Source organism: Dama dama, chromosome 20 (genome assembly GCF_033118175.1).
Source record: "Dama dama isolate Ldn47 chromosome 20, ASM3311817v1, whole genome shotgun sequence".
NCBI lineage: Eukaryota > Metazoa > Chordata > Mammalia > Artiodactyla > Cervidae > Dama > Dama dama.
The window spans coordinates 49,231,430-49,257,201 of NC_083700.1; the positions used below are offsets into that span (position 1 = coordinate 49,231,430).

The 25,772-nt window shown below is 45.4% G+C and overlaps 1 protein-coding gene across 1 annotated transcript in view; it reads left to right on the forward strand.

Moving 5' to 3' along the window:
• The window catches only part of ABCA4 (ATP binding cassette subfamily A member 4), a 137,109-nt gene that overhangs the window by 98,223 nt on the left and 13,114 nt on the right, over positions 1–25,772 (forward strand). The window contains exons 27-40 of the mRNA XM_061121341.1: positions 778–1,037; positions 1,678–1,802; positions 2,278–2,376; positions 3,186–3,372; positions 8,112–8,206; positions 9,687–9,719; positions 11,124–11,229; positions 11,364–11,438; positions 11,712–11,881; positions 13,797–13,974; positions 18,403–18,518; positions 19,507–19,654; positions 22,412–22,535; positions 23,132–23,261. Coding sequence (XP_060977324.1) covers positions 778–1,037; positions 1,678–1,802; positions 2,278–2,376; positions 3,186–3,372; positions 8,112–8,206; positions 9,687–9,719; positions 11,124–11,229; positions 11,364–11,438; positions 11,712–11,881; positions 13,797–13,974; positions 18,403–18,518; positions 19,507–19,654; positions 22,412–22,535; positions 23,132–23,261 — 1,846 coding nt within the window. The remainder of the gene's footprint in view (positions 1–777; positions 1,038–1,677; positions 1,803–2,277; positions 2,377–3,185; positions 3,373–8,111; positions 8,207–9,686; positions 9,720–11,123; positions 11,230–11,363; positions 11,439–11,711; positions 11,882–13,796; positions 13,975–18,402; positions 18,519–19,506; positions 19,655–22,411; positions 22,536–23,131; positions 23,262–25,772) is intronic.

The following is a 25,772-nucleotide window of genomic DNA, read 5'->3' on the forward strand; positions in this document are numbered from 1 at the left end:
ACTTGCGATGGTTTATAAAGCACATTCAAATGTGTTAGCTCATTTAATCTTCATAATAATCCTTTTCTTGTTTTCATTTTACAGGTGAGAAAACTCAGATCCGGACAGATTGAGTCATTTAGTCAAATTTGCACATCTAGTTAGTTAGAGTCAGGATTCACACCCAGGTCTCCTAACTCCTAGTTTATTGGTCTTTCCACTTTCTACTTCTTGGTGACCTCTAAAAATATAGGAAGAACCAAGCTGACTCTTTTTTTCATGTACACAGGTTATACATGAATATATTTTGCTGTTAAATTCAAATAATACAAAAAAGGCTAACCCTTCCCACTTCATCCCCTGCCCTGTCCAGCTCTGCCCCTGAAGTGATCTTTTAACAATTAACAGGTATTCTTTCAGAACTTTGCACATGTGTACACATCATGAGTGTATGTGTATACATAAAACATGTTTCTGTCCATATGACACATGTGCTCTCTAACATAAATATGGTCTTATTAGACGTATTGTTCTGCAACTTTTATTTATTTTTTTTTTCGCTTATATGTTTTGAACCTCTCTGTCTTGTCCTCTTTAACTGTATAGAGAATTTTTAAGCAGTTTCAGGCATTTCTGTCTATAGATGATTTATATCAGAAAGTAGAATTTTAAAAATTTTATTAACCTTCCTGACAGATATTTTGTTTCTAACTTAAATGAAGGGAAAACTAACACAGTAAGAAAAAAGTTGACCTTGTGAATGTTTTTCTAAGTTACTCATTCCATCTTCCAAACCAGGAGGCACTCAGCAGAAAAGAGAAAACATCAACCTTCGACAGCCCTGTTTGGGTCCTAGTGAGAAGGCCAGGCAGACTCCGCAGGGCTCCAGCAGCTGCCCCGGGGAACCAGCTGCTCACCCGGAGGGCCAGCCTCCACCCGAGCGGGAGGGACACCGCCGACTGAACTCAGGAGCGCGGCTTGTCCTCCAGCACATGCAGGCACTGCTGGTCAAGAGGTTCCAGCACACCATCCGCAGCCACAAGGACTTCCTGGCCCAGGTATTACTGTAGTCTTTGGCTGTGCTTGTTTGCTGGTGGCCTCCCCAGCCTCCCCATCCTCTCCCAGGCTTTCTTGTGTATGTGGGGTCAGACATCACCACGGTACCACCTTTGGGTTCTGTCAGCTTTGTTTTCTCCCTGCCAACCTTTGCTTCTTCTTGGTAACATGAAGCTTCTTTGCAAGTATTCTAGTACACTTAGCAGAGAAAATAGCATAATAATGAATATATTAATATTGGTTTTATTTTTACAGGGGAAGGTAAAATCACGTTTTTATTCATTTTCTGCAGACCCTACGTCGTTGTCTGCCTTTTCTCTTTAGATTTTTTGTTCAGAAGCAGATACTCTGGTTTACCTCTGGCTGAGCATTGGCCTGCTTTAGGGTTCATTACTGGCCTGGTTCAACCACCCTTCAAAGGGTGGAATGTCCTCTGTTCTCCTTTACAACTTGCCTTTGCACATCCTCCCATCATGTTCATCTCTATTAGGAGCTAGGTATGAGGCTGCTGGATGAATGTTTAAAAGACTCTGTGTGTGTGTGTGTGTGTGTGTGTGTGTGTGTGTGTGCATGCATGCGTGTGTGTGTGTGTGTGTGTGTGTGTAACATACCACAGCCTAAGTTATGTTTATTTTCCCACAGATTGTGCTCCCGGCCACTTTTGTGTTTTTGGCTCTAATGCTTTCCCTCATCATCCCTCCTTTTGGGGAATATCCTGCTTTGACCCTTCACCCCTGGATGTATGGACAGCAGTACACCTTCTTCAGGTGTGTAGACTCGTCCCCAAAGGTCATCATTCACCTCCTTGGGTTGTGGGGCCCCTGGGGCCCCTGCTGCTTGGTGGGGCCCTGAACTTCCCACTCTCTGGGACAGTCACCAGTGTGATAGGGGTCCTCAGGCTGCCCTCAGAGAGGAAGATAATTTACCTGCCACTTGGGAAAGGTGACCGTCATGTGGACACCCAAGACTGCCAGGAGTAAGGAAAGAGAAGGAAGACCGTGGGTGAGTGGGTTTAAGCTCCCTTGTTTTGAATTGCAGACATGATGTGGCATCAGATTACTGAGTGTGTTCAGGCAGCCTACCTACCCCCTTCTCAGGAGACCCAGGCAGCGTCCCAGGCCCTGTGTACATGCCTGGCACACAGTACCCATTCAGTAAACGTTTGCTGAGTTGCATGTTGGTGGTTTTGTTCCTCTGTCCCAGTCACGTGTCTACTGACTATGCCCCTCTCACTCTGTCTAGCATGGACCAGCCAGACAGTGAATGGCTCTCGGCACTTGCAGATGTCCTTGTGAATAAGCCAGGCTTTGGCAACCGCTGCCTGAAGGAAGAGTGGCTTCCGTAAGTCCCTATGCGCCCCTGCTGTAACACCAACAGCTGCCCTGGGAGACCCCAATAGTGGGGGCCCAGGATCGCATGGTTGGCAAGACCCCATCTATATTACTCAGACACTTCCATCCCCCTGAGCAGCACTCACCTGGCCTCTCCTTCAACACCTGTGTGCAGGGGTGTTCACTAGCTTTCAGGAAGCCTCTGCATCACTGGATAAGTCTCTATTTCTATAATTCTCAGTATTAAGTTCCAAACTGAGTTGACATATGCTACTCACAACTTATTCGAAAGGAATCTAAAGGAGGAAGGAAAGAGATGGGGGTCTGCTCTTGTGTAATTGGACCTAGAATGGCATTGCTTACATATATGGCCAACTTTCAATATTGCTTTCAGTGTAGAGAAGAGAGTTCTAGAGGAAAAGTCATGCTTTCATTCATTGGTGGTTGAAATACACCAAGAATTTTAAATGTTCAGTATAATTTTAAATGCTTTTTTCATCTAGTCTTTTTCAGAGTTATTTGTGAGGACCAAAATAGACCAATTTCAAAGTCTTGTATTTGTTCCCTCAACAGAGCTGCCAGCAGATAAAAGGGAAATTAAATCATTCTAGACAATCTTTGCTCAGACCCACAGTCAATCAACAAAATTCTAGTCTTGATTTTTCTTGAGCAGAAACCTTCAAGAGTAGAAGAAAATGCATGGTTCTGAGGAAAGGGAAAAAATGGCTAAGAAGGAAAGGGCTGGGTACTATTTCTCATTTTTAGGAGTTTTTATAAACTTTGGATCTGAGTGTGGAATATGCCCTTGTCTTCCATGAGGGAGTTCCCCTGTGGAAATTCAAGCCCCTGGAAGACTCCATCCGTGTCCCCGGACGTCACCCACTTGCTCCAACAGCAGAAATGGACAGCAGACCAGCCTTCGCCTTCCTGCAGGTGCAGCACCAGAGAGAAGCTCACCATGCTCCCTGAGTGCCCTGAGGGCGCGGGGGGCCTCCCACCCCCTCAGGTACCTCCCCCCGGGGCTAACAGCTAAGTGAAGGACTGAGTGAGGCTCTGGGTCCTCACCAACCGAAGGAAGTCCCTGACCAAAAGTTTCATTTCCATTAAACCCTCCCATTCAATCTAGTAAGAAAATATATTTAAGTATTTAGAAAATAATACATCATACATGCTTAGTATAGAAAAATTAGAAAATACAGATAGGTCAGGACAAAAAGATATCACCCTATCCCTTGGCAATAACCACCAATAACATTTAGTTTTTATTTGTTCAAACGGGGTTATATTCAAAATGTTGTCCTGAAACCTGCTATCAATAACATATCGTGAACATACGTCCACATCAGTAAATATACATCTACCTCATCATAACATGCCTGCACACTATCCAACTGTTTGGATTTGCTTTAATTTATTTCATCTCTCATTGGAGAAGGAAATGGCAACCCCCTCCAGTACTCTTGCCTGGAAAATCCATGGACGGAGGAGCCTGGTAGGCTACAGTCTATGGAGTTGCAAACAGTCGGACACGACTGAGCGACTTCACTTCACTCACTTCGCTCACTTCATACTTTATCACTGGAGAAGGAAATGGCAACCCACTCCAGTATTTTTGCCTGGAGAATCCCATGGACAGGGGAGCCTGGCGGGCCATGTTCCATGGGGTCGCAGAGAATCAGACACGACTGAAGTGACTGAGCAAGCAAGCAAGCAAGCAAGCAAGCATCTCTCACTGCTGATAGGAGCTTTCCCGATAGCTCAGTTGGTAAAGAATCCGCCTGCAGTGCAGAAGACCCCAGTTCGATTCCTAGGTCAGAAAGATCCCCTGGAGAAGGGAAAGGCTACCCACTCCAGTATTCTGGCCTGGAGAATTCCATGGACTATGTCCATGGAGTTGCAAAGAGTTGGACATGAATGAGCAACTTTCACTCATTGCTGAACATGTGGGTTTTCAATTTTTCTCTGTTATAAACAATGTTGTAGTGTCCATTCAAGTGAGCACTTATTAACAATCTTAAGGAGTTTGCCATGTGCTGTGTAATTGACATACATACACAGACACGCACATGCACACCACACAGAGTTAGCAATCTGTGTTTTTCAAGGATATCAGCAATCTTGGCTCTGAGTGGCATCCTCATGGGGTTCTCCATGGGGTTTCAGAGACAGTGAGCTGAGCCAGAGAAGTCTTACTTTGTCTAAGGTTGATAACAGGCCTTCAAGCTGACTAGGACAGAGCTGGGTCCTATATGGTCATCTCTCATGATTTGCCAATGAATGAATGAACAAATCCCCAAGAGGCAGTGGGATGAGCACCATCATCATTGGCATCAGAGAGCCATAGATGGGTTACTTGGCCTCTCTAATAAATGGGAGATAATTTCCTCACTTATAAATTGAAGATAACTACACTTTCTTAGGGGTCCCAGATGGCTCAGCTGGTAAAAGAACCTGCCTGCCAATGCAGGAGACATAAGAGACGTGAGTTCAATCCCTGGGTCAAAAAGATCCCCTGGAGGAGGGCACAGCAACCCACTCCAGTATTCCTGCCTGGAGAATCCTTATGGACAGAGGAGCCTGGCAGACTACAGTCCATAGGGTCACAAAGAGTCAAACATGACTAAGGTGACTTACCATGCACACACGTACTTTCTTAACATTATTATGAGAATTCAGTGAGATAGTGTGGATAAGGAAACTATTGTTTAGACATAGATTCAACTCAAGTGATGACAATCTCAAACAGTGGGATAAAATTAGACACAGCTTGCCTCTCTTGTGTAAAAGTTTATGTGGGTGGTCCATGGTATTCTGTTTTGTCACTCCTTTATAGTAAACAGGCTTCAACCTCATTGGCCAAGATGGCAGAATCATCTTTCCAGGCACCAGTTGGAAGAAGGGATTAAAAAAAAAAAGAAAGGGCAATATGTGTGAACACACAATCTTTAAAGGAAGATTTCCAGAGGCGACCACACAGTACTTTCAAGTGCACATCATTGGCCTGAACTGAACATCAAGGGAGACAGAGAACTATAGTCTTTGCTCTGAGTGGCCTTGTACCCAACCTATGCCATATGACAGAAAGGCAGAGCAGTAATGGGGGACAACTGCATTTTGCCATAGCATCCATCACAGTTTCTGGCTTATAAATAATTCTGTGTTTATGAACATCCTACGTTCCTCTCTTTTTATACTAAAAGCATAAACCTTTCTATTTCCCAAGCAATATATTTCCCTTGTGAATCATAACTTAGCCACTATAGGATCATGTGCATGTGTGTGTGTGTTTAGTCTCTCAGTCGTGTCCAACTCTTTATGACCCCATGGTCTATAGCCCACCAGGCTCCTCCATCCATGGGATTTTTCAGACAAGCATATTGTAGTGGATTGCCATTTCCTCCTCCAGGGGATCTTCCCCACCCAGGTACTGAACCCACATCTCCTGTGTCTCTTGCATTGCAGGCAGATCTTTACCCACTGAACCACCAGGGAAGCCAGGGATCCCAAACTCAAGGGCCTGTCCCACTTCTTGGTACCCCGGAGGAAGCTTTGCTTCTGTTGGGTTTGCTGAGGGGCCCTGTGGCTGCTTCTACTCAAATTCATTCATTGTCAGGGCACTGAGCCTGTGACCCTGTGCAGTGGTTAGTCCTCGGTCCTTGAGAAAAAAAGTTCAGAGCCAAAGTCTGATAAGAAGCAAATCAGTCCCTGTGGTTTCTTATGACTCTTGCTTTTCCTCACCATCATTCATGCTTCTCTTAGGAGCACCTGTATCAGGGATCTGCATAGAGGCTGCTCTGTGTGTGTGTGTTCACACCCACTCACGACACTCATTCACACACTCTCCCCCATTCAGCCCAGAGTAAGACCAGCGTATGGGCTTGATTCAGAGGTCGTAAATTGTCCCCAAATGGAAAATGGGGTGGTGGATGTGTTCTTCTCTAGGGTCCTTTCCTTCTCTAAAATTCTTTGAATGGTGTTGGGTCCTGAGTAGGAGGGGCTCCATCCTTGACTTCTGGAATGCACAGAGGTAAAATTGTAGGAGTATTGCATTTGACAGAATTTTTAGAAAATATTTTGTCTTAAATTTCCAGTCACCAGCCATTGTTCCAACCTAGATTCCACCCAGGGATCCTAGCAGTTCACCCAAGTGCCATTTGCAGCTCTAGAAGCAAGTGATGGAGTAAAAAGAGCAGGGCTATGGAGTCTGAGAGATGCAGATTCAAGTCCTAGAACAGCCACCCACAAGTTCTAGAACATGGTACAAGTTAGCTGACCTTTCTGAACCTTAGTTTCTGTCTGTAAATTAGAGCAACCCTTCTTTCACAAGGATGTGAGGATTGAAATGATGTATGTAGAGCATTTAACACGATGCCTGGCACACAGTAAGCATTCAGTGTATGCTAGTTCTCCTAGAATTAGAGAGTAACAAGGTGAAGAAAGTGAATTGGAGAAGGGAGTAAAATGGGAAAGGGGCGGGAAAGACAAAAACCATGGAAAAATGAAAAGAATGATGATGTATATTGATGGTGGTTTACCCTGCCAGGAATTTCCTCGTCTGCCTCTGGGTGGCACTCTTGACACCCCAGGTTCATGACTGACCAGAAATTAAATGCTATGTAGGGGGCAGGAGAAGGGGACGACAGAGGATGAGATGGCTGGATGGCATCACCGACTCGATGGGCATGAGTTTGAGTAAACTCCCGGAGTTGGTGATGGACAGGGAGGCCTGGCGTGCTGCGATTCATGGGGTCGCAAAGAGTCGGACACGACTGAGTGACTGAACTGACTGATTCTCACATTTAAAGTGCCACCTGGTGGTCAAACTTTTGAATTCTCGAAAATCTTTTGATTACCTCTGAGTTCTAGGTGAATTTTCAGGGATGTAAATTGTAAGGCACTGTTTGAGTTCTTTCATTCACATCACAATTTATTGTGTCAGCTCTATGCCAGATACTATTCTGGGTGCTGGGGACACAATAGCTAACAAGTCAGAAAAAGTCCTGGCTCTCATAGAATTTGTATCCTATCCTACAGACAAAAGCAAGTAAACAGATGGATTGGAAAGAAAATTTCAGATAGACATGAAGGTGTGAAGACAATACTACCATGTGTGACTGGATACAGAAAATACTTCTCTGAGGAATAAACTTTGGGCTGAGATTTGACCGATGACAAGTTAGCCATGAGAGGTTGTCCAGGGAGAGGGAGGGGATGAGAGGTGTGCATTAGAGAAAGAGGAGAAGTGGGGGGAACGGGGAGTGAGGGGGTACCTACAGATGAACTCAGCCTTGGGAATGAATTTGGATCTGGTCCTGGGGCTTATTGGAGTGTGGTAAGCAAGGCAAATGCTATATTCTAATTGATTATTTTTTTAAGCTCAGTCTGGCTACTGAAAGGAGAATGGATTGTGGAGGGCCAGGGAGGAAGCAGAGACCTGTTTAGAAGTGTCTGTAGAGGTCCAGGTGATGCCTGGGTGGAGACTTGGTTTAGGGTGATAGTGGTAGAGCTGGAGACATGCAGATGGATTGGAGATTGATTCTGAAGTGAAAACTATCCTGGGTCATCAGTGGAATAAAGAAAAAAGAGGGTTTGAAAGTGACTTTCACATCATTGCTATGGGAACTAGGGAGACACCAATCCTTTACTGTTTTCCCAGTAGTTGAGTCTACAAATAATTTTTGGAAAAGAACAAGTAGTTTCACCTCAAATTCAGAAGTAATTAATGCAGATATGTCCTTGCTTCAGAGAATACAACGCAGCACTGAAATTCTGCAGGACCTTACAGACAGGAATGTCTCCGACTTCCTGGTAAAAACATATCCTGCTCTTATCCGAAGCAGGTAAGATAGTTTTTTATACTTTTCATCCTGGCTCCCTTGGGAAAATATTAACTAGGATCAGAAGATAATTTCCTCTCATGACTTTTCAACAATCAAGGCAGTGGAATTTTTTCTTTTTCTTAATTTGAAAATCTCAACTGATAGAAAAGGCAATTGGGGCATATACCAGTCAAATGCAACTTATGATTAATTTTGTTTTGTTTTTGGTTTTGTTTGGGCCGAGCAAAGTTTAACCCATGCAGTACTACAAGTAAAATAAGAAAGTATAGAATTTTTCCAAAATACAGTCTCATATTTTAAGTAGTTCAAAAAGAGAGGTGAAGTTTGGAGGAAGGAGGGAGAGTAAGGGGGACAGGGAGACGACAAAGAGAGAATCCAAAAGGAAAAGAAGCAACAAGGCGAAGGGAAACAATGAGACCAAGGTAGGAGCGAAGCAACGGGAGAGAGTCCACGCGAGCCCGCAGGCTGTCCAGGGTGACGGTACCTGTCGCGCTCTAACTGTGAATTGTCCCCTGTATCACTGCCCATTCCAATGCCAGTGCCCTCCTCTCAGCTCAGCAGCTGTTCTCATCGAGCTCCATCCAGGATGGACCAACTTCGACAGCCCCGTCACAGCAAACAGTGAGACAGGAGCATGCTATGGAGAGAGGATTAGAGGGGACCCTGGGCTCAGCCCCACGTTCTCCGGAATTTTAAAATAAAACATACTGTCTAACTTTAGTCATAGTTTCAGTTGCTTCCTCTTCCAGTCCCTAAGCAAAGGATTAATGGGCTCAGTTAACTACAACACACTGCAGATGGTGAAAGCAGCTGCTGAGAAAGGAGTGCCAAGCCAGCAGTTAGCAAATGAGGAATACCATTCGAGCACGAAAATGCAAGCAGAGTGCATAGAATTTATTCAATAATGCAGTAAACAATGACCCCATCCCACCCTTTGTTCTCATCAGCACATTTGCAGTGTGGAATTTTGGATTTTGTGCTTTGTGGCGAAGACAGTTTGTGAGCCTGAACTATGAGGACTAGAGCTGGTTCTGTGTTTCCTATCTTGTAATTTTGTCCCTTGTTGGCTGGAAGTCAGTCCCTTAAACTCTGCACTAGGAGTAATTCAGAACTTCCTCTGAGCATGCAGGTGATTATGAGAGTCTCGTTCTTGCCAGGTGGAACAGGGGAGGGCTGCAGCCTTCATTCCACACTGGCATGGTCATCGTCATATTTTCTGGGTCCAGATCATCTGACAGATGACCTTACAACAGGGCCAGCCAGAAGGCCCAGCAGTCAGGATGTGACGGGAGGGCAAGGGATAGAAAACAGTCTTTTCTCCACAGATTTTTTTCAGGCTCAGCCCTTGGCCTGTGAAGGGCTATCAGGAAATACAAAAAATGCCCCTGAAGACTGGGACACCCCAGTGGGCATTTGGGGAAGAAAGTTAACACTCCTGTATATTTGTTGTATTCACTGTATGATTTGTTTCGGCTTTCAGTTTGAAGAGCAAATTCTGGGTCAATGAACAGAGGTAAGAAACTATTTCTGTAAGAAATTAAAATCTCAGAGTGATCTATTTTAAATTATTGCACATTTAAAAAGTCACACCTCAAAGTTAATGGATGAGCTGTTCCGAATGTGCTCAGGAATTTATAAGTTATGTCTTAAGGGATACTTGGCTACAGACACCCTGCACCCAGAAGATGCTCAGCAGTAAATCTTCTCGGAGGACGTAAATGAGAGGGGATACTTCCTGAAGAGGAGTTCCGGAGCACTGTCCTTCAGGAACGTTCTAAAACCTCCAAGCAAATAACAGTTTATAGCAAGAGCACAAGTACCCTTCGCCCTGGCATTCCTTGGCCCATTCCATTTAAGACTCAGGGAGTCTGGCCCAGCCCCAAACTCACCCTGTTCCTGAGGTATCCAGGAGGTTCATGTGGTTCCTCAGGTTTGAGAATCTTCCAGAGACAGTCTATGAGTGACTGGCCTCCCTAAGCTCCCTCAGGAACAGGGCCTCTGGAATGAATGTGGAGCTGATGTTGACTTGATTTCCTGGACAGGCTCTAGGCCATGAAAGTAAAATTCAGCTTTTAGAATCATTCCCTAGAGGGTAGTGAGGGGCCTCAACTGAAGCAGAAAGGTGGGGAGGTGAGGAGGACAAGTTGAGTCTCTAAGAAATAAAGTTCTCCTCCTTTGCCTCCCCTACTCAATAAGTTAATTTTGTTTGTTGAGAAGTTTGGCTTTTATGCTGCCATTGAAGAGTTTTAAGCCAGAGAGTGACACACCCAGGCCAGTGTTAGGGCACCAGTGTGGAGGATGTGTTAGACAGACAGAGACCCCAGGCTAGGATCGCAGTTGAAGACCAGATAGGAGTCACCGCGGGGAGTGGTGAGGGACTCCCTGACGCAGGGATGGGTGAGAGGCACAAAGAGAGGATGGCCCACTGGGCCAGGTTCAGTGGTGAGTCCAGCACACTAGAGGTACCTGCAAAGTATAGAAGCGGCACAAAAGGGGAACCACTCGTAGGGGTGGGGGAAAGTCAGGGAAGACCTCAAAGAGAAGATAACACGGGACAGATGAGTTGGAAAGGCATCCAGAGAAACTAGCAGCCCTGCAAAGGCAAAGAGACCGCTCAGAGCTTGTGGCATGACTGGATGGCCGGAATGGGCCACTGGAGGTCAGGCATAAGGAGGGTGAAGTTGGAGAGGTTGGCAGACACCAAGCTCAGAAGGAGTCAGGACTGCATTCTGGAGATAAGGAAGAAGCTGTGAAAAGTTAGATTGTAAAGTGAAGCCATGTTTCCCGCTAATCCAGGCAATTCCTGCAAAAATGTACCTTTTCCTATAGAAACTGAGAGCTATGGCAGCCATGAGGTGCACCCACATGGTCACATGGTTCATGACACAGAACTGAGGGCTTCTTGTTCCCTTGTCAGGTATGGAGGAATTTCTATCGGAGGAAAGCTCCCAGCTCCCCCCATCACTGGAGAAGCGCTTGTCGGATTTTTAAGCGACCTTGGCCAGTTAATGAATGTGAGCGGGGTATGTAAACAGACTGAAGATTTGGTGGGACTTTCAACTTGCCACCTATGAAATAGAAATGATCACGAGTGCTAAGAAGATGTGGTGAGGGGGAGTGGGAGAAACCCTCTTGTTTGTTTTTTATGGCTTTCTAGGGCCCTATCACCAGAGAGGCCGCTAAAGAAATGCCTGCTTTCCTTAAACAACTAGAAACTGAAGACAACATTAAGGTATTGGCCCTGCATGATCTGCCTAGAGCTAAAAACTCACATGAGCTGGTGGTGGTTTTATTTTTATTTTCCCAGCTTAATTAAATTCCACGCCTCCTCCTGTTGAAATCTGGCATGAAATGTCTCCCAGCTGCCAAAACCTTCCTCCTGCTCACATTCTTTTTCCTGCAGCTCATTTTTTTTTCTTTAAACAGCTGCCGTTAAATAGCTCTGTTTAAACAGCAGAGTGTCCTGTGGAGGAGAGCCTAACGAAGCCACCTTTCTGCCCTCTAGGTGTGGTTTAACAACAAAGGTTGGCATGCTCTGGTCAGCTTCCTCAACGTGGCCCACAACGCCCTCTTACGGGCTAGCCTGCACAAGGACAAGAACCCCGAGGAGTATGGCATCACCATCATAAGCCAGCCCTTGAACCTGACCAAGGAGCAGCTCTCTGAGATCACAGTGTAAGCCACCGTGCCCCCAGCCTCACAGAGTTCTTGTCGCCTTCTCCACTCTGACTGCCGCAGGAGGGTTTTCACCAGCAGGAGCTGCCAGACTGGATGGCGAGCTTGTTTAATCAGGTGCACAGAAACATAAGATTCCTTGCACCAAACTGCTTGGCCATTCTTTCTCCTCCCTTATTTGGAAAATAAGCATATGTTTGGTTCCATTCCCTTTTGGCTTTTGGTAACATATTGCTCCTGGAACTTACACAAATCGTCTCCTTTCCAATATCCAAAATGACTGCCAGGAACTGGGAAGTTCAGTAAATCTTTCATCGCCCCAGCAGTAATTATCTTAGATTCCAGTAATTTCCCCCAGACAGTCAGGCTTTGAACCTGTCAACATATCCTTACCTTCCTAAAGCATAGGCTCAGCTTCAAGCAGTAAAAACATCGCTCTTTTGCAATTTGTAGCATGTTTGCCTTATCAAAGGCCCATATTTGGTGAGAATGCCTTTGTTAGTATGAATTCCTTCTGGAAGGCAGTAAGGGGGCCCTGTATACTCCAAGTGCCCTGACCATGCTCAAGATCATGGCTAAACTTGGATCTGAAGCCCTAGGGACCTTCCTTGGGACACCCACTGAGGCCCTAGACTGAGGGAAAATAGTCTATGTCCATTCCCACTTAACCTAAGTTTCTGTACTTTCTGCCAAGCCTTTTGAATATGAAATATGAGATAGGAGTCTTGTGATTATAAGAATAGTATATAAAATAGTATATGCTCATCAAATAAGGTTTATAGAAGAGAGTTTTAAGGACTAAGTTTCTACAACCCAACAATTTAGGTTGTTTCCTCTAACAATTTTTTGGTGTTTCCTTCTGATCATTTGTTCTAATCTTACTGTATGTGTGGATCAAGCTATCTGTCATTTTAACAGGGGCATCGACCAGCACATATAGTGCTTTTGTGGAAATTAGTGAAAGGTGCTTCAGGAGGCGCTGGTGGTAAAGAACCCGCCTGCAATGCAGGAGATGTAAAGAGACCCGGGTTCGATCCCTGGGTTGGAAAGATCCCCTGGAGGAGAGCGCATGGCAAACTACTCCAGTATTCTTGCCTGGAGAATTTCTTGGACAGAGGAGCCTGGCGGGCTATAGTTCATAGGGTCGCAAAGGGTTGGACTCGACCGAAGCAACATAGTATGAACACATGTTCCTTTGTCAAGGTGGGCACTGGCCCACACCAGAGTTCATGGCTCGTATGTGAAGGCTGGGTTAGATTTCAGCCCACACTTGCCCCCTCAGGCAGATGCTTTCTACCTGATCCAGGAAAGAGTGAATATTGCCAAGTGCCCACATAACCAGCCTATTCCCTTCTCACTTAAACTTACATTATAGTGTAACATTTCTCTGTGTTCTGATATGTTTCTTAAATGCATGATTTAATAATTTATTGCTTTTAAAATGTATTTCTTTTCACAAACCATTTATCTATCTACATAAAAATTCAAGAGTATCTATAGACAAATTATTAGAACTAATAAAAGCATTATAGTGCATGATATTTTTGAGGTAAAAATCCATTCCTATACACAATCAACAAATAACTAGAAAACATAATACAAAGAGAATGTGTCTAGACTTTCATATTAACAGGGAACAGTGTATGATATTACATACATTGGTTATATATTACATAACTTTAACATTCAACATCAGCCTAGAACAGGAAACACACAGATCTCCACTTCACCTTCACCTTGACCCAGTTTGATTTAGACAGTCAAGTGGGATGACAAGCTTCAGGTTAAGAGAGGGGTTCTGGAGGCTGCTCCCTAGGGTGGGGTGAGGACTTTGCAGAGCCTGATCTTTTCCTTCCGCTTCTTCTCCTCCTCCTTCACCTACCTCTCTCTCCCCGTGTCTCCCATCCTTCTGCAGATTGACCACTTCGGTGGACGCTGTAGTGGCCATCTGCGTGATTTTTGCCATGTCCTTCGTCCCTGCCAGCTTTGTCCTTTATTTGATCCAGGAGAGGGTGAACAAGGCCAAGCACCTCCAGTTTGTCAGCGGAGTGAGCCCCACCACCTACTGGCTGACCAACCTCCTCTGGGACATGGTAAGTGTCAGGTCACGGCACCCTGGGCCCAAGGTGGTGGGTGTTTGTGTCTGTTCTGACTGAAGGAACCGAGCAGGGTGGGGCTCTCATATGGCCAGGGCTGCCAGAAGGTGCCATGCCCAGGGCCCAAGCTGGGGAAAGATGCAGGGCGCAGCTTAGCAACTGAGGTGGGGGGTGCTCCAAATGTCCTACACAAGGGGCCTTCTGACCCACCAAAAAATTACTGCTCAGCAGGCCTGAAGCTGGCCTTCCTGGGAATAATCTGGAGCTGAAGAGGTAATATAAAGAGGTCCTTCACTCTACACGCTCTTCTTAAATCTCAGCCCACCCTCAAAGTGGGTAAAATGGAACCTCCCCTGTGGTCGAGTCACCAGATAAACATAGGATATCCAGTTAAATTTAAATTTCAGATAAAACAATGAATAATTTTTAGTATAGTTTATCCTGACTCCCCCTCAAATATTGCATTCTTACCCAAAAACATTTATCAGTTTTTGACCTGAAATTCAAGTTTTATTGCATGTTCTACATTTTTATTTGCTAAATCTGGAAACCCTTATCCAGTGGCCTTATTTTGCTTTCCCAACCAGACCTTCATTATATTAGATGAGCTACCACTTCAGATAACATGAATAAAAAGCTATTTATCAAATCAGAAGCAGACTACTACCTCAGAATCAGAATTGGCGGGGGAAGAAAGGGGTCAGGATGGGCTACTTTACTACAGGTCACAGGGTCCAAATGACTTGACAGCAAAGATCTGGTTATAACCTGGGAGTTGTTCTGACACCAATTCCAGTCTATTCCAGGCATCTTGGGTAACAAAATACTTTGTTTTATCTCAACATTCTAAGACTAACATGAAGATGTTAGTCTTCCACTTCATGTGGAGATAGAATATATCATGATGGAGACCAACGCAACCTTTCCCACTATGATTTTTAATAATGATGACAGATTTAGGGTTTATGAAGACACGATCTCTTCTCTCTCACTCAACTTACTAAGCAGCCATCACTTAACAGTATAAAACTGGTAATCACCAGTAGCAACTAATCTTTCCTCTAGCTTCTGTCTACCTGAGGAAACACTTATGAACTCCCGGGGAGGAGGTCAGAGACAACAAGCCTCCCTTTGAACAAGAACATCACTTGTAGTCACTCATGTCGGCCTGTGCTTTAAACATGAGAGAAGCTGGGCTCTCCTGCACTGAAAAGCTATTAAAGTGCTGGTTTTGCATCCTATTTTTTTCAAAGACAAGGAATAGAATTACATTTGAGGCTGACCCACACATGTGCCTGGCTATAGACAGAGATCTCTGAGCCTAAGGAGAAATTTGTGGATGGAAAGACAAAGTGAGTGTCTGAATGGGAGATGATTCTAGCGAAGTAGACCCTTGGCAGTCTAACGAAGAGCCTGGAAATGGTGACTATGATGCCAGCAGGCTTCCTGATGCTCTAGAGTTTTAAGAATGACCTGGAATCAATTCAAGGAGCTATATTATTGGAACTAAGCACCCTCGTTGGCCAATGGTAAAAAGATAACCTGAGGTCATTGTTGAATAAATGAACAAACACATTGTTTATATCATTCACTCAGCACATATGTGATGTTGTAAGTTCTTATTTTTAATATATCATCTGTTTTTCTTTTCTTTTAAATTTTGAAATAACCGTAAACATGAAAACATTGAAAATACAGTTTGAAACTTTTTTCTGAGCCATTTGAGAGTAACTTCCTCATAAGATACACACACACACACACACACATTGCATTGCATTGCCCTGTCTCTTCAATCTCTTTCAACCTGGGATGGATCCTCCCTTTCCTTGACACTCATGACTTGACACTTTTGAAGATCGTAGACCAGTTGTTTTGCACAATGTCCATTAGTTGGGGTTTGCCTAATGTTTCCTCATGATTGGATTCAGGTCATAGCAGCAGTTTCATGAATGGATGCTCTATCCTGCTCACTACATCCTATCAGGTAGCTTCTAATTTCAATTTGTCCTATTACTGATGATCACTTTTGCCACTTGATTAAGATGGTGTCTGCTGAGCTTGTCCACTGTAAAGCTACTCTTTTCCCCTTATAATTAATCAGGATTTGGAGAGCGGTACTTTGAAGCTAGGGCTTCCCTGGTGGCTCAGTGGTAAAGAATCCACCTGCCAATCCAGGAGACATGGGTTCGATCTCTAGGTCAGGAAGATCCCTTAGAAAAGGAAATGGCAACCCACTCCAGTATTCTTGCCTAGGAAATCCTATGGACAGAGAAGCCTGGCAGGCTACAGTCTGTGGTCTCACAAAGAGTTGGATACCACTGAGCGCGCACACACACACACAGAAGTCTGATGGGCTAAAGTCCATGGGGTCGCAAAAGAGTTGGACATGACTAAGTGACTAAACAACAACAACAGACATTTAAAAATTATTTCTTCATCTCCTTTCTCTTTCCAGGGTTTGAAACCTAAATTACCATTAAATGAAAGAATTAAGTAAGTTCTAATTTCATATCAATTTTCCAGGTTACTAAATATTTTTCATTTGGGGTATCAATGATATTTTTAGTTGGCCTCCACAATAAGATGAGAGGAGTTATTTAGAAACTTAAAACTTCCACTAAAGAAAACACAATTTTTAAAGTTTTCTAGCCTCATGGAGTCCTACTGAAACAGAGTAAGCTCCCCAACCACAAAGTAATCTTTTAAATTTCATCCAACACAAAAGTAAAACTGTAACAATCCTCAAGAGATTGCTTTACCTCAAAGAAAAAAAGATCTGTAAGGCAGCTGAGAGGTCACTTTCTTCAAGTCTGTTTCTGGGATGTGGACATCAACCATACACAGACACCTCCTTCCCCAGGACATGACTCAGTGACTAAACAACAACTTTGAAGTTATGTAAATATCCTGGTTTTTTAAAATCAAACTTTCCATTTGTTCGTATGTTTACTTATGCTTTTATGGAGTCATGGTTCCTGTGTTAATCCACAGATTACAATCTGATACCATTCTTACTGATTTTGGTGCTCAGATTATCCCCCGTTTGGCCAGTGGGAACTCCTCCAAGCCAGCTCTCATGCCCTTTTGACTTGTGTCTGCATGTTCCTTGAATTCATCCAAGTTCTCTGCCCAGTCCTACCCTGGAGTCAGTCATCTCCCCAAGGAGTTCTGGTTCCTTCCAGTGGAAAATGTCCTTCAAAACCAAGATCTTGGTGGTGAATATATTCATTGCCCCTGGGGTACCAATGGTCCCAGGCCTTCACAGTGGAGACAGTTAGGTGAGATACGCATGTATATACACAGACATACACACATGTGCATCTGTACTTCATCTATGTGCTGAACTAAACTGAACAATTGTTGTTGTTCTTGCTGTTGAGTCACTAAGTTGTGTCTAACTCTTTTGCAACCCTACGGACTGTAACCTGCCAGAGTCCTCTGTTCATGGGATTTCCCTGGAAAGAATACTGGAGTAGGGGTGCCATTTCCTTCTCCAGTGGATCTTCCCAACCCAGGGATTGAACCTGCCTCCACCATTGGCAGGAGGATTCTTTACCACTGAGGGACCTGGGAATCCAACAAAACTGAACCGAACATTCACTAAAAAACACCACTAGTTCCAATCCAGCACTACAGGTTCACTCTGGTTTCTGTCTTTCCATGTTTGTAACTCCCTTCTCCAAAAATGAAAAACTGGTTGCTATTGCCCCTGACTCATTTACCTGCCTGAGCAACACACCTGTATGTATTAAGTTCCCCGTCTCTGCCTTCATCCTCTCCACTGTGTGGACACCCTCCTCTCCCTCCTCCAGCCACCCGCCTTCTTGTGCAGGTCTCTCCATTCTGCTCTGGCTCTGATACCCCACACCAGATCAGCCCCCTGTAAGGACACCGTCCTGACCCCCGCTGGGGCTCCAACACCCCATACCAGGTCACCTCCATGGAGCCCTTCTTAGGTTCTCATTCTGCTTGGGGCCATCCTGACTCCTCCCCAACCCTCACCGTGACTGCCCACCTTTCCCTGGCCAGCCTGATGGACTAAATTCTGTTAAGAAGAGAGGGGAGGAAGTGATGTGAGACCAAGGATTTTTCTATAAATTTTTCTCAATTCTGGAGACATGCTTAGAAAGTAGAATCAACAGAAATTTGAGGCTGATTAGAAAGAGGAGAAATCAGGTGGAATTTTATAATTTGTTGTTTCAAAAGATACAACTGAAGGTTCCCTGTGCAGGGAGGTGGGGGTGAAGTAGGGTAGGAGGACGAAGGACACCTTTACATATGTTTGCTAGCCAAGAACTGTTTATACAAATAGAATCAGAATCCCAAACTGTAAGTCCTGGAGGAGCCTGGCCCAGCCCTTGTCTTACTGAATGAGAAACAGAGGTGCAGAGATTAAGTGCCTTGCTCCCCTCTTCTCTCTTCAAGATGAATTACACTGTAAGCGCTGCACTGGTGGTGGGCATCTTCATCGGGTTTCAGAAGAAAGCCTACACTTCCTCAGACAACCTTCCAGCCCTTGTTGCACTGCTGATGCTGTATGGGTGAGTTCTGTGGGCCGTTAGCTCATGGAAAGGGAAGCCAGGGGAGAAGCTTGCTCTTCTGACAGAAAACCTGGGTTTCCAGTGTCAAGATCAGCTTCTAGTTCCTGGCAGGGTCTGCGGCTGCTGATCAGGAATCTGGCTGACTTCTGTTTGTGACTCCACACACGGAGGTGTTCCTGCAGCCCAGTGCACTCAGGAACAATGGAGACACCCCCTATGGTTTGAATCTTAATCTTCCTCCACTCAAACTATGGCCTGACCAAAGTCTGAGAATCCATCACTGCCCAGTTCCTCACTCAGCTCTGACTCATTCATCTGTGGTCAGTCTGTCCATCCCAGTGTCTCCTGTACCAACCAAAAGTTACTTGTACATAGAAAAATGTAAAGTCATTCCTGGGTCAGGACCAGAAAATAACACAAGGATTAAATCCAATAGAATTACAGAGCATACGACTTTATATCCAAGCCCACCGCTTACTATACATATAACTGCGGACAAGTAATTCACCCCACTGGGGCCTGAGTTTCCCCATCTGCAAAATGGAGATCAGGATACCTGGCCCTTCCTACAGGGGCCAGCAGTGTCTTGCCAGAGCAATGGCCTCTATTCATCTCTCTTAGAGAATTCAGGAACAAGTGTGAGTGTGATATATCCGCTCCAGTGAACTATGAATATTAGCCTGTGGGAATCTCAGCCCAACTTTGCTGATCCAGCCTAGAATCAGAAGTGTTGCAGGGTAGAGAATGCTCCTATATATTGTGTAAGGCTTTATAATTTACAATGCACATTCACAGCTACTATCTCATTGCTCCTCACAAAAACTCCACGAGGTGGTCAGGAAAGGCATTGTTGTCTCCATTCAAAGATGAAGAGTAAAGACCAAGGAAGGGAATATCTCTTTGGTTCCCCTGGACTCTTCATCAGTTCAAACATATGACCCCCTGTGAGAGGGGAATGAATTATATCTAGTTGTGTCATTTCACACAGGTGGGCAGTCATTCCCATGATGTACCCGGCATCCTTCCTGTTTGACATCCCCAGCACTGCCTATGTGGCCTTATCTTGTGCTAACCTGTTCATTGGCATCAATAGCAGTGCCATCACTTTCGTCCTGGAATTATTTGAGAATAACCAGGTAAGTGTGCCTTTCTCGGCTTCTTCATTTGATTGTTAGGACACTAGAGAGAGTGTGATGGTCAGGCAGAGCCAGGGGCAAACTCCACGTCTGTACATTCTTAGTGTGTAAATGAATGTTGCTTCCTCCTTTCCTTTATCCCTCCCCTCTTCCCTTCCTTTCTTTGTTTCTTTAAGCTCTTTGTTCATTCATATGCTCTGAATGTCATGGTTTTGGACCCTTTCTGCAGGTTATAAAGGACCTTTCATAATTCTAAGCTTTTAGATCTTACTTCTTCAAGAAAATATCCTCGGGGACTTTGGGTCTTAGGTTTTACACACACATGTACACAAGGTAATGCATTCATGTAATTTCAGAATTTAAAAAGAACAGAAAGGCATACATGGAAAGTCTCCTCCTTACACCTGTTTCCCACTTGCCTAGTTCCATTCTCCAGAGGCAACGTTTTGTTTGAATTTCTTATGTATTTTGGAGTGCGTGCATGGGTGTTCAGTATGCTGACATATAAACAAATACATATATGATCTTTCTCCCAATTTCATATATGTATTGTAACAGAATAATATGAAAATTAATCCTGAGATTAGGGTTAGGAATTTGTAGTGCTGAATGACCCATTTTTATGAGCTATGCAGTCCAGTTGTCACATGCACACCCCCAGACTGCTCCTTGCCCAGAAAGAACTGGCCAGAATGAATACTGAAACAATGGCAGTGCTCCAGGGCTGTCTTTGCTCCCCCAGCCCTCTGTGTCTGAGCCCTGGCTGTCCTGGAAACACTCCCAAGGAGCAGTGGGCTCTCCCGTGTGCCTGAGTCCCCAGCAACTCTCTTGCCCTTCTCTCTCTCAGAGGGTCTTTGCAGTTGAGAGGGCGGGCACCAGCCAGCACATCTGCACACCTGTCCTGTGGCCCCTCTCCCCACTCTTGCTTCCAGGCCTTGCTGGGAGGACCCAAGGCAAACCTGCATTAACCACCCAGTCCCCTGGCTTCCTGAGAGCAACTCTTTCCCTGACCTCATCAGGCTTTCTGTGGCCACTAAGCAAGAAGCAAAACCCCAGCTGTCCCATGACTGATAAAAAATGTACCACATCACAGTCAGACCCCGGAAAGGAGGTGGATGAGAACACAGACTCCACCAATGACCAGAGCATCCTGGAAGACTGAATATGCTGCTCTTTAGAGTTGCTTTTGTCACAGGCTCACAGCTCACCACATCTTAATAGAGTGTGTTACTTCAAAATAAAGAGCTTAAACCAACTCAAAACATCTTCCCTCCTGCAGGCTGCATTCATTTAGCCAACAATTACTGAGTGCATACCCCTCCCCTGCATAAAAAAAGCTGGTTGCTTTCCCCTAACTTGTGGAATAGAAGGATGCTGCAGAAATTCCCAGGATTCCACAGGAGGCTCCCCAGGTCACAGAGACATCCACTGGGAGAGCAGTGTGATGAAGGTGCCAATATAAACCAGTGTGGCCCCAGGAACTCCCTTCCGGTGAGGAAATGACCTGCACACCAAACTAGGAACTGATATAAACGGCGGTGCATAACCTTCCATGAGACAGTGTGTGACGGAACATCAAAGGAGCAAGACTGATAAAGCCCCACAGACCAGAGTGGGCCAAAAGAGCTGGACTGTGGGGTCAGGAGGACCTTGATAGAGGAATTTAATTCAAACCTGGCTTGGAATAAGTAGTATTTTATTATCCCACTTAATAAACAATGAAGTACCTACAATGAGCTAATCAGGTGTTGGGTGTTTAGGAAGGACACCAAAATAATTTGGACCCAGTTCCGGCTCTCTGGGCACCAGTAAGTAGTGCAGAAAATATGCAGGTAAAAAAAAAAATTAATCATGGTGATGTGATAAGTCCTGTAAGAGAGGGTTTGACGTTTTCCCATGGGAATCTGGAAAGGTTTAGGTGAGAAGAGAGTATTTGAGCTAAGTTTCTGAAGAAGAGCAGAGCAGGAATCTGCCAGCGAGCAGGAGGGGAAAGAGCATTCTTTTCACTAATAGCAATGGTTAATAGAAGTTACAAGTGCAAGGGCCTAGAGATAAGAAGGTAGTGCCTTCCAGGAAGAGTTTGGGGGAATGGTGGGGAGGGGTAGATAGAAGGAGATGAGGTGATGTAAGCAAAAGTGAAGAGGCCAGAGAGGAAGGAGGTTGTACGGCAGGGATGGGCCAGAAACGTAGGTCAGCCTCAGCCCCTTGGTGTCCCCTCTGCCCGACACTGACACTTGAGGCTCATACAACAAATACTGAAAATAAGTCCCCCCAGCACAACCCAGATACCAGGGAGGATGTCCGGCCATCTTTTCTGCTGGTGACAGTTGCAGACAGCTGTTGCTGTCCTATGGGAGCTGAGAGGCAGAGCTGGAAGATGCTCAGGGGCCTCTCCGCTTTGGTACAAGCTAGGCTGCAGCACTGCCAGTGACAGAGCCTGAGCCCCAGTGCAGCCCGCAGCTGTACCGGAAGAGGGAGAGTTCAGGCCACAGGCCCAGCAGCTGCTGCATCTCCTGGTAACAAAAGCCTGGGAGGCTTCCTGTGTAATTTCAAGGTGAGTCTGCAGTGAAAGCTCCCCAAGCAGGCTGCCAGGTAGGGACACCTCCTGTGAGTATTCCCAAGCCTCCTATCTGCTTGACAGATCCCTCCAGCAGCCAGGCCCCTCTGGCTGCACACCATCCCCTGGCCCTGCTCCACTCAGGAGAGGGCAGACAGGCTTGGCCCCATCACTGACTGTCCTGCTTCTCTATATTTCAGACGCTGCTCAGGATCAATGCCATGCTGAGGAAGCTACTCATTATCTTCCCCCACTTCTGCCTGGGTCGGGGTCTCATTGACCTGGCACTGAGCCAGGCAGTGACAGACGTCTATGCCCGGTTTGGTGGGTAGCAGTCACGTGGCTCTGGATCCTCCAAGACTGGGAGGGCTCCAGTGGGAGTTTCTATGACCAGCCTGCAGCCTGGACTGGGGCTGGGGGCACCTGGTTGGTCTGGGATTTTTTCCTGATACTAGAAGGAATCAGGGTGCTTCTGTGTCCATGGCTGAGGAGCATAGGTGAGGTCAGGGACAGTTCCTACTCTGACTTGAGCCGACATGAGACTTTCCTACTCTGACTTGAGCCAACACGAGACTTCGGTGATGGCTCAGATAGTAAAGAATCCACCTGCATTGCAGGAAACTTGGTTCAATCCCTGGGTTGGGAAGATCCCCTGAAAAAGGTCATGGCCACCACTCCAGTATTCTTGCCTGGAGAATCTTATGGACAGAGGAGCCTGGTGGGCTGTATGCTGTCCATGGGGTCGAAAAGAGTCAGACACAACTGAGCAACTAAACACAACACAGAGACTTGGGTTTGTCATGACTTAATCCCTTGCAAAAGGCATGTCTAGCTGAGCCTAGTGTTGTAGCTAGGTATTTCAGGACAGCTGGGACAGCAGGACTTCATTCCTGTCATTTTCTGGTGGTCTGCATCCCCAGGTGAGGAGCACTCTTCAAATCCATTCCAGTGGGACCTGATTGGGAAGAACTTGGTTGCCATGGCAGTAGAAGGTGTGGTGTACTTCCTCCTGACGCTCCTCATCCAATACCAGTTCTTCTTCAGCCGATGGTATGCTCCGCCACTGCCCTGAGGGTACCAAGGCCAGCCCCTCGCCTCTGTCAGTCAGGGAACTTGATTTTACATCCATGTGGTCATCTCTTTCCTCATGAGCCCCGCTCCATAAAGATTGTTATGCTCTCAAAGCCTGGCATGTTCTGAATAATGCAAGGAGAGACACATTAAAATAGTCACATTAGAATTTGTGAAAATTTTAAAGTGTTTAGAATATAATGCAATTAGTTTCAATCACTAGTATTTAATTCCATTTAATAAACAGATAATCATATTAAATTGGATCATAGCCTCACAAATGATAATGATTAATTGATATCCAGAGTACTAGGAAATCAATACATGCATTCATGAGGAAATAGACAAATCAGGCCCCTTTGCTAATTAGAGATTTGAGAGTGGGTACAGGGCAGAGGGGGAGGAGAGTAATACGGGGGGTGATATTTGAGGTGAAGGCGGCCAGGTGCAGTGTGGAGGGGGTGGAGCGGTGATCATGTCCCCCTGGTTGGGGAACAAGAGGGTTGTCTGCCAACCCTGACCCAGCCCAGCCGTGCCTTTCTTCCCATTCTCTTGCTCAAGGCCCTGCCTCATTCTGAAGTGGGTGCTCAGGTTTCCAGAAGGCAGCCGTCTCTGCAACGCAAGTTGATATTTACTGGCCTTGGCTCAGAGACCTGAACAGCAAGTCCCTGGGCACTCAGAACAAGCTTTCCTGGACAGTGATTGTCCCTTACTCTCTTATCCTCTCAGGCCCAATGTGGTCACATATAAATAAAGACTCGGAGGACTTGTCTTTAGCTTTTAATCCTCAGGGAATTGAGTTATTGGAAAGAGATTGAATAAGATAATGAATGTCAACACACTTAGAATAAAAAAATGTGACCAGAAAGTGGTTCTAGCATGAGGATTTGCCCATGGGACCCTCAGTCCTTGCAGGGCCCCCTCTGCAGTTTTTGTCACCTCTTTTTTTTTGGCCACCTCTTTAAGAGGCCTTGGGTAGGAGAGAAGCAAGAGCTATGTACTAAAACAGACACATTAGCTTCAAACTCTGGTGTCAACACATCAAGTGCGTCCTTCTGTATTAGATCAGAAAGAGGACCAGAGAAGTGTTCAGAATCTCTGGCTTCAAGAGGACAACAGTGCCCATCCTGAGAAGCCCAGAAAAGAGAGAAAGGAGAGGAGGGAAGAACGGGCACTCTTGGTAGTGGATATGCCCACATGTGGGGAGTTCAGGATGGCTGTGAAAGGAGAGAGGGTTGGGGTGGGGGTGGTAAGAGATGAGTCTGGAGAAGAAGGCAGAGTCAGGTCATGAAATGCCCCCTCACCTTGGTGAGGACTTAGAATTTAAGCCTGAGGACAGCAAAAAGTTGTTGGGGTGTTTTAATCAGGGAAATGGCATGATCTGCCAGCATTAGAAGCAGAGAAATCAGGCAGGAGGCTCTTTGTTACCTAGGCAAGAGACAGGGGTAGCCTGTAAAGGAGTGTTAGGAGATGGAGCAAAAGAAGTTGATTGAGTAAATAGTAAGAAGTTTGTTAGACAAAACTTAGTAATGAACTGGATGTGGCCAGGGACGGAGGAAGGAGAGCATGTAGGTCAGGGCATTCAGGGTGTTCAGAGAAGAGGCTGTGTTGTTAAGGATGGTGAGGATTTTGCTTGGCAGGGCAGGAGAGCAGGAACACTGAGCCACTGGAAATGCCTGCAGAGGCTGGGAGCTGGGAAAGCCTAACTTGGGCTGGGAGCTATGGGTAAATGGATAGATGGAGCTATGGTTGGTGGAGGAGTCAGTCCAAGAGATAAATGGGTAAGATCTCACATGCCACATGACATGGCCAAAAAAAAAAGAAAAATACTTTTTAAAGTGTGGGGAGAAAATTTAGGTATCTACTTAAAGCTTTTCAAAATTATGTTGAGTATACATATTCAAATGGGTTTGAGTATTACTGAATTAATTATTGGAGAGTAATTATGCTGCAAGAGAACCATCCAGTGCAAGGAGGCAGGGCTCTGAGCTGTAGGACCTGACCTGACAGAAGTGCCTGCCCCTCTGTGAACCTGTTTCCTCAAATGGACAATAAGGAGATCAGATATAATTCTGCTACTCTGTTTATTGAGTCACTAACTGGGTGGGCCAGGCCATTTGGAATGTAATTTCTCTACCAGTCTTGTTGTTCAGTCACTAATTCATGTCCAACTCTTTGTGACCCCATGGACTGCAGCATGCCAGGCTTTTCTGTCCTTCCCCATCTCCCAGAGTTTGCTCAATCTCATGTCCATTGAGTCAGTGATGCCATCCAACCATCTCATTCTCTGTTGCCCCCTTCTCCTCCTGCCTTCAGCCTTTCCCAGCATCACTGCTCTTTTCCAGTTAGTCAGCTCTTCTCATTAGGTGGCCAAAATATTGACGCTTCAGCTTCAGGATCAGTCCCTCCCATGAATATTCAGGGTTGATTTCCTTTAGGACTAACTGATTTGATCTCAGTGCTGTCCAAGGGACTCTACCAATAATAACA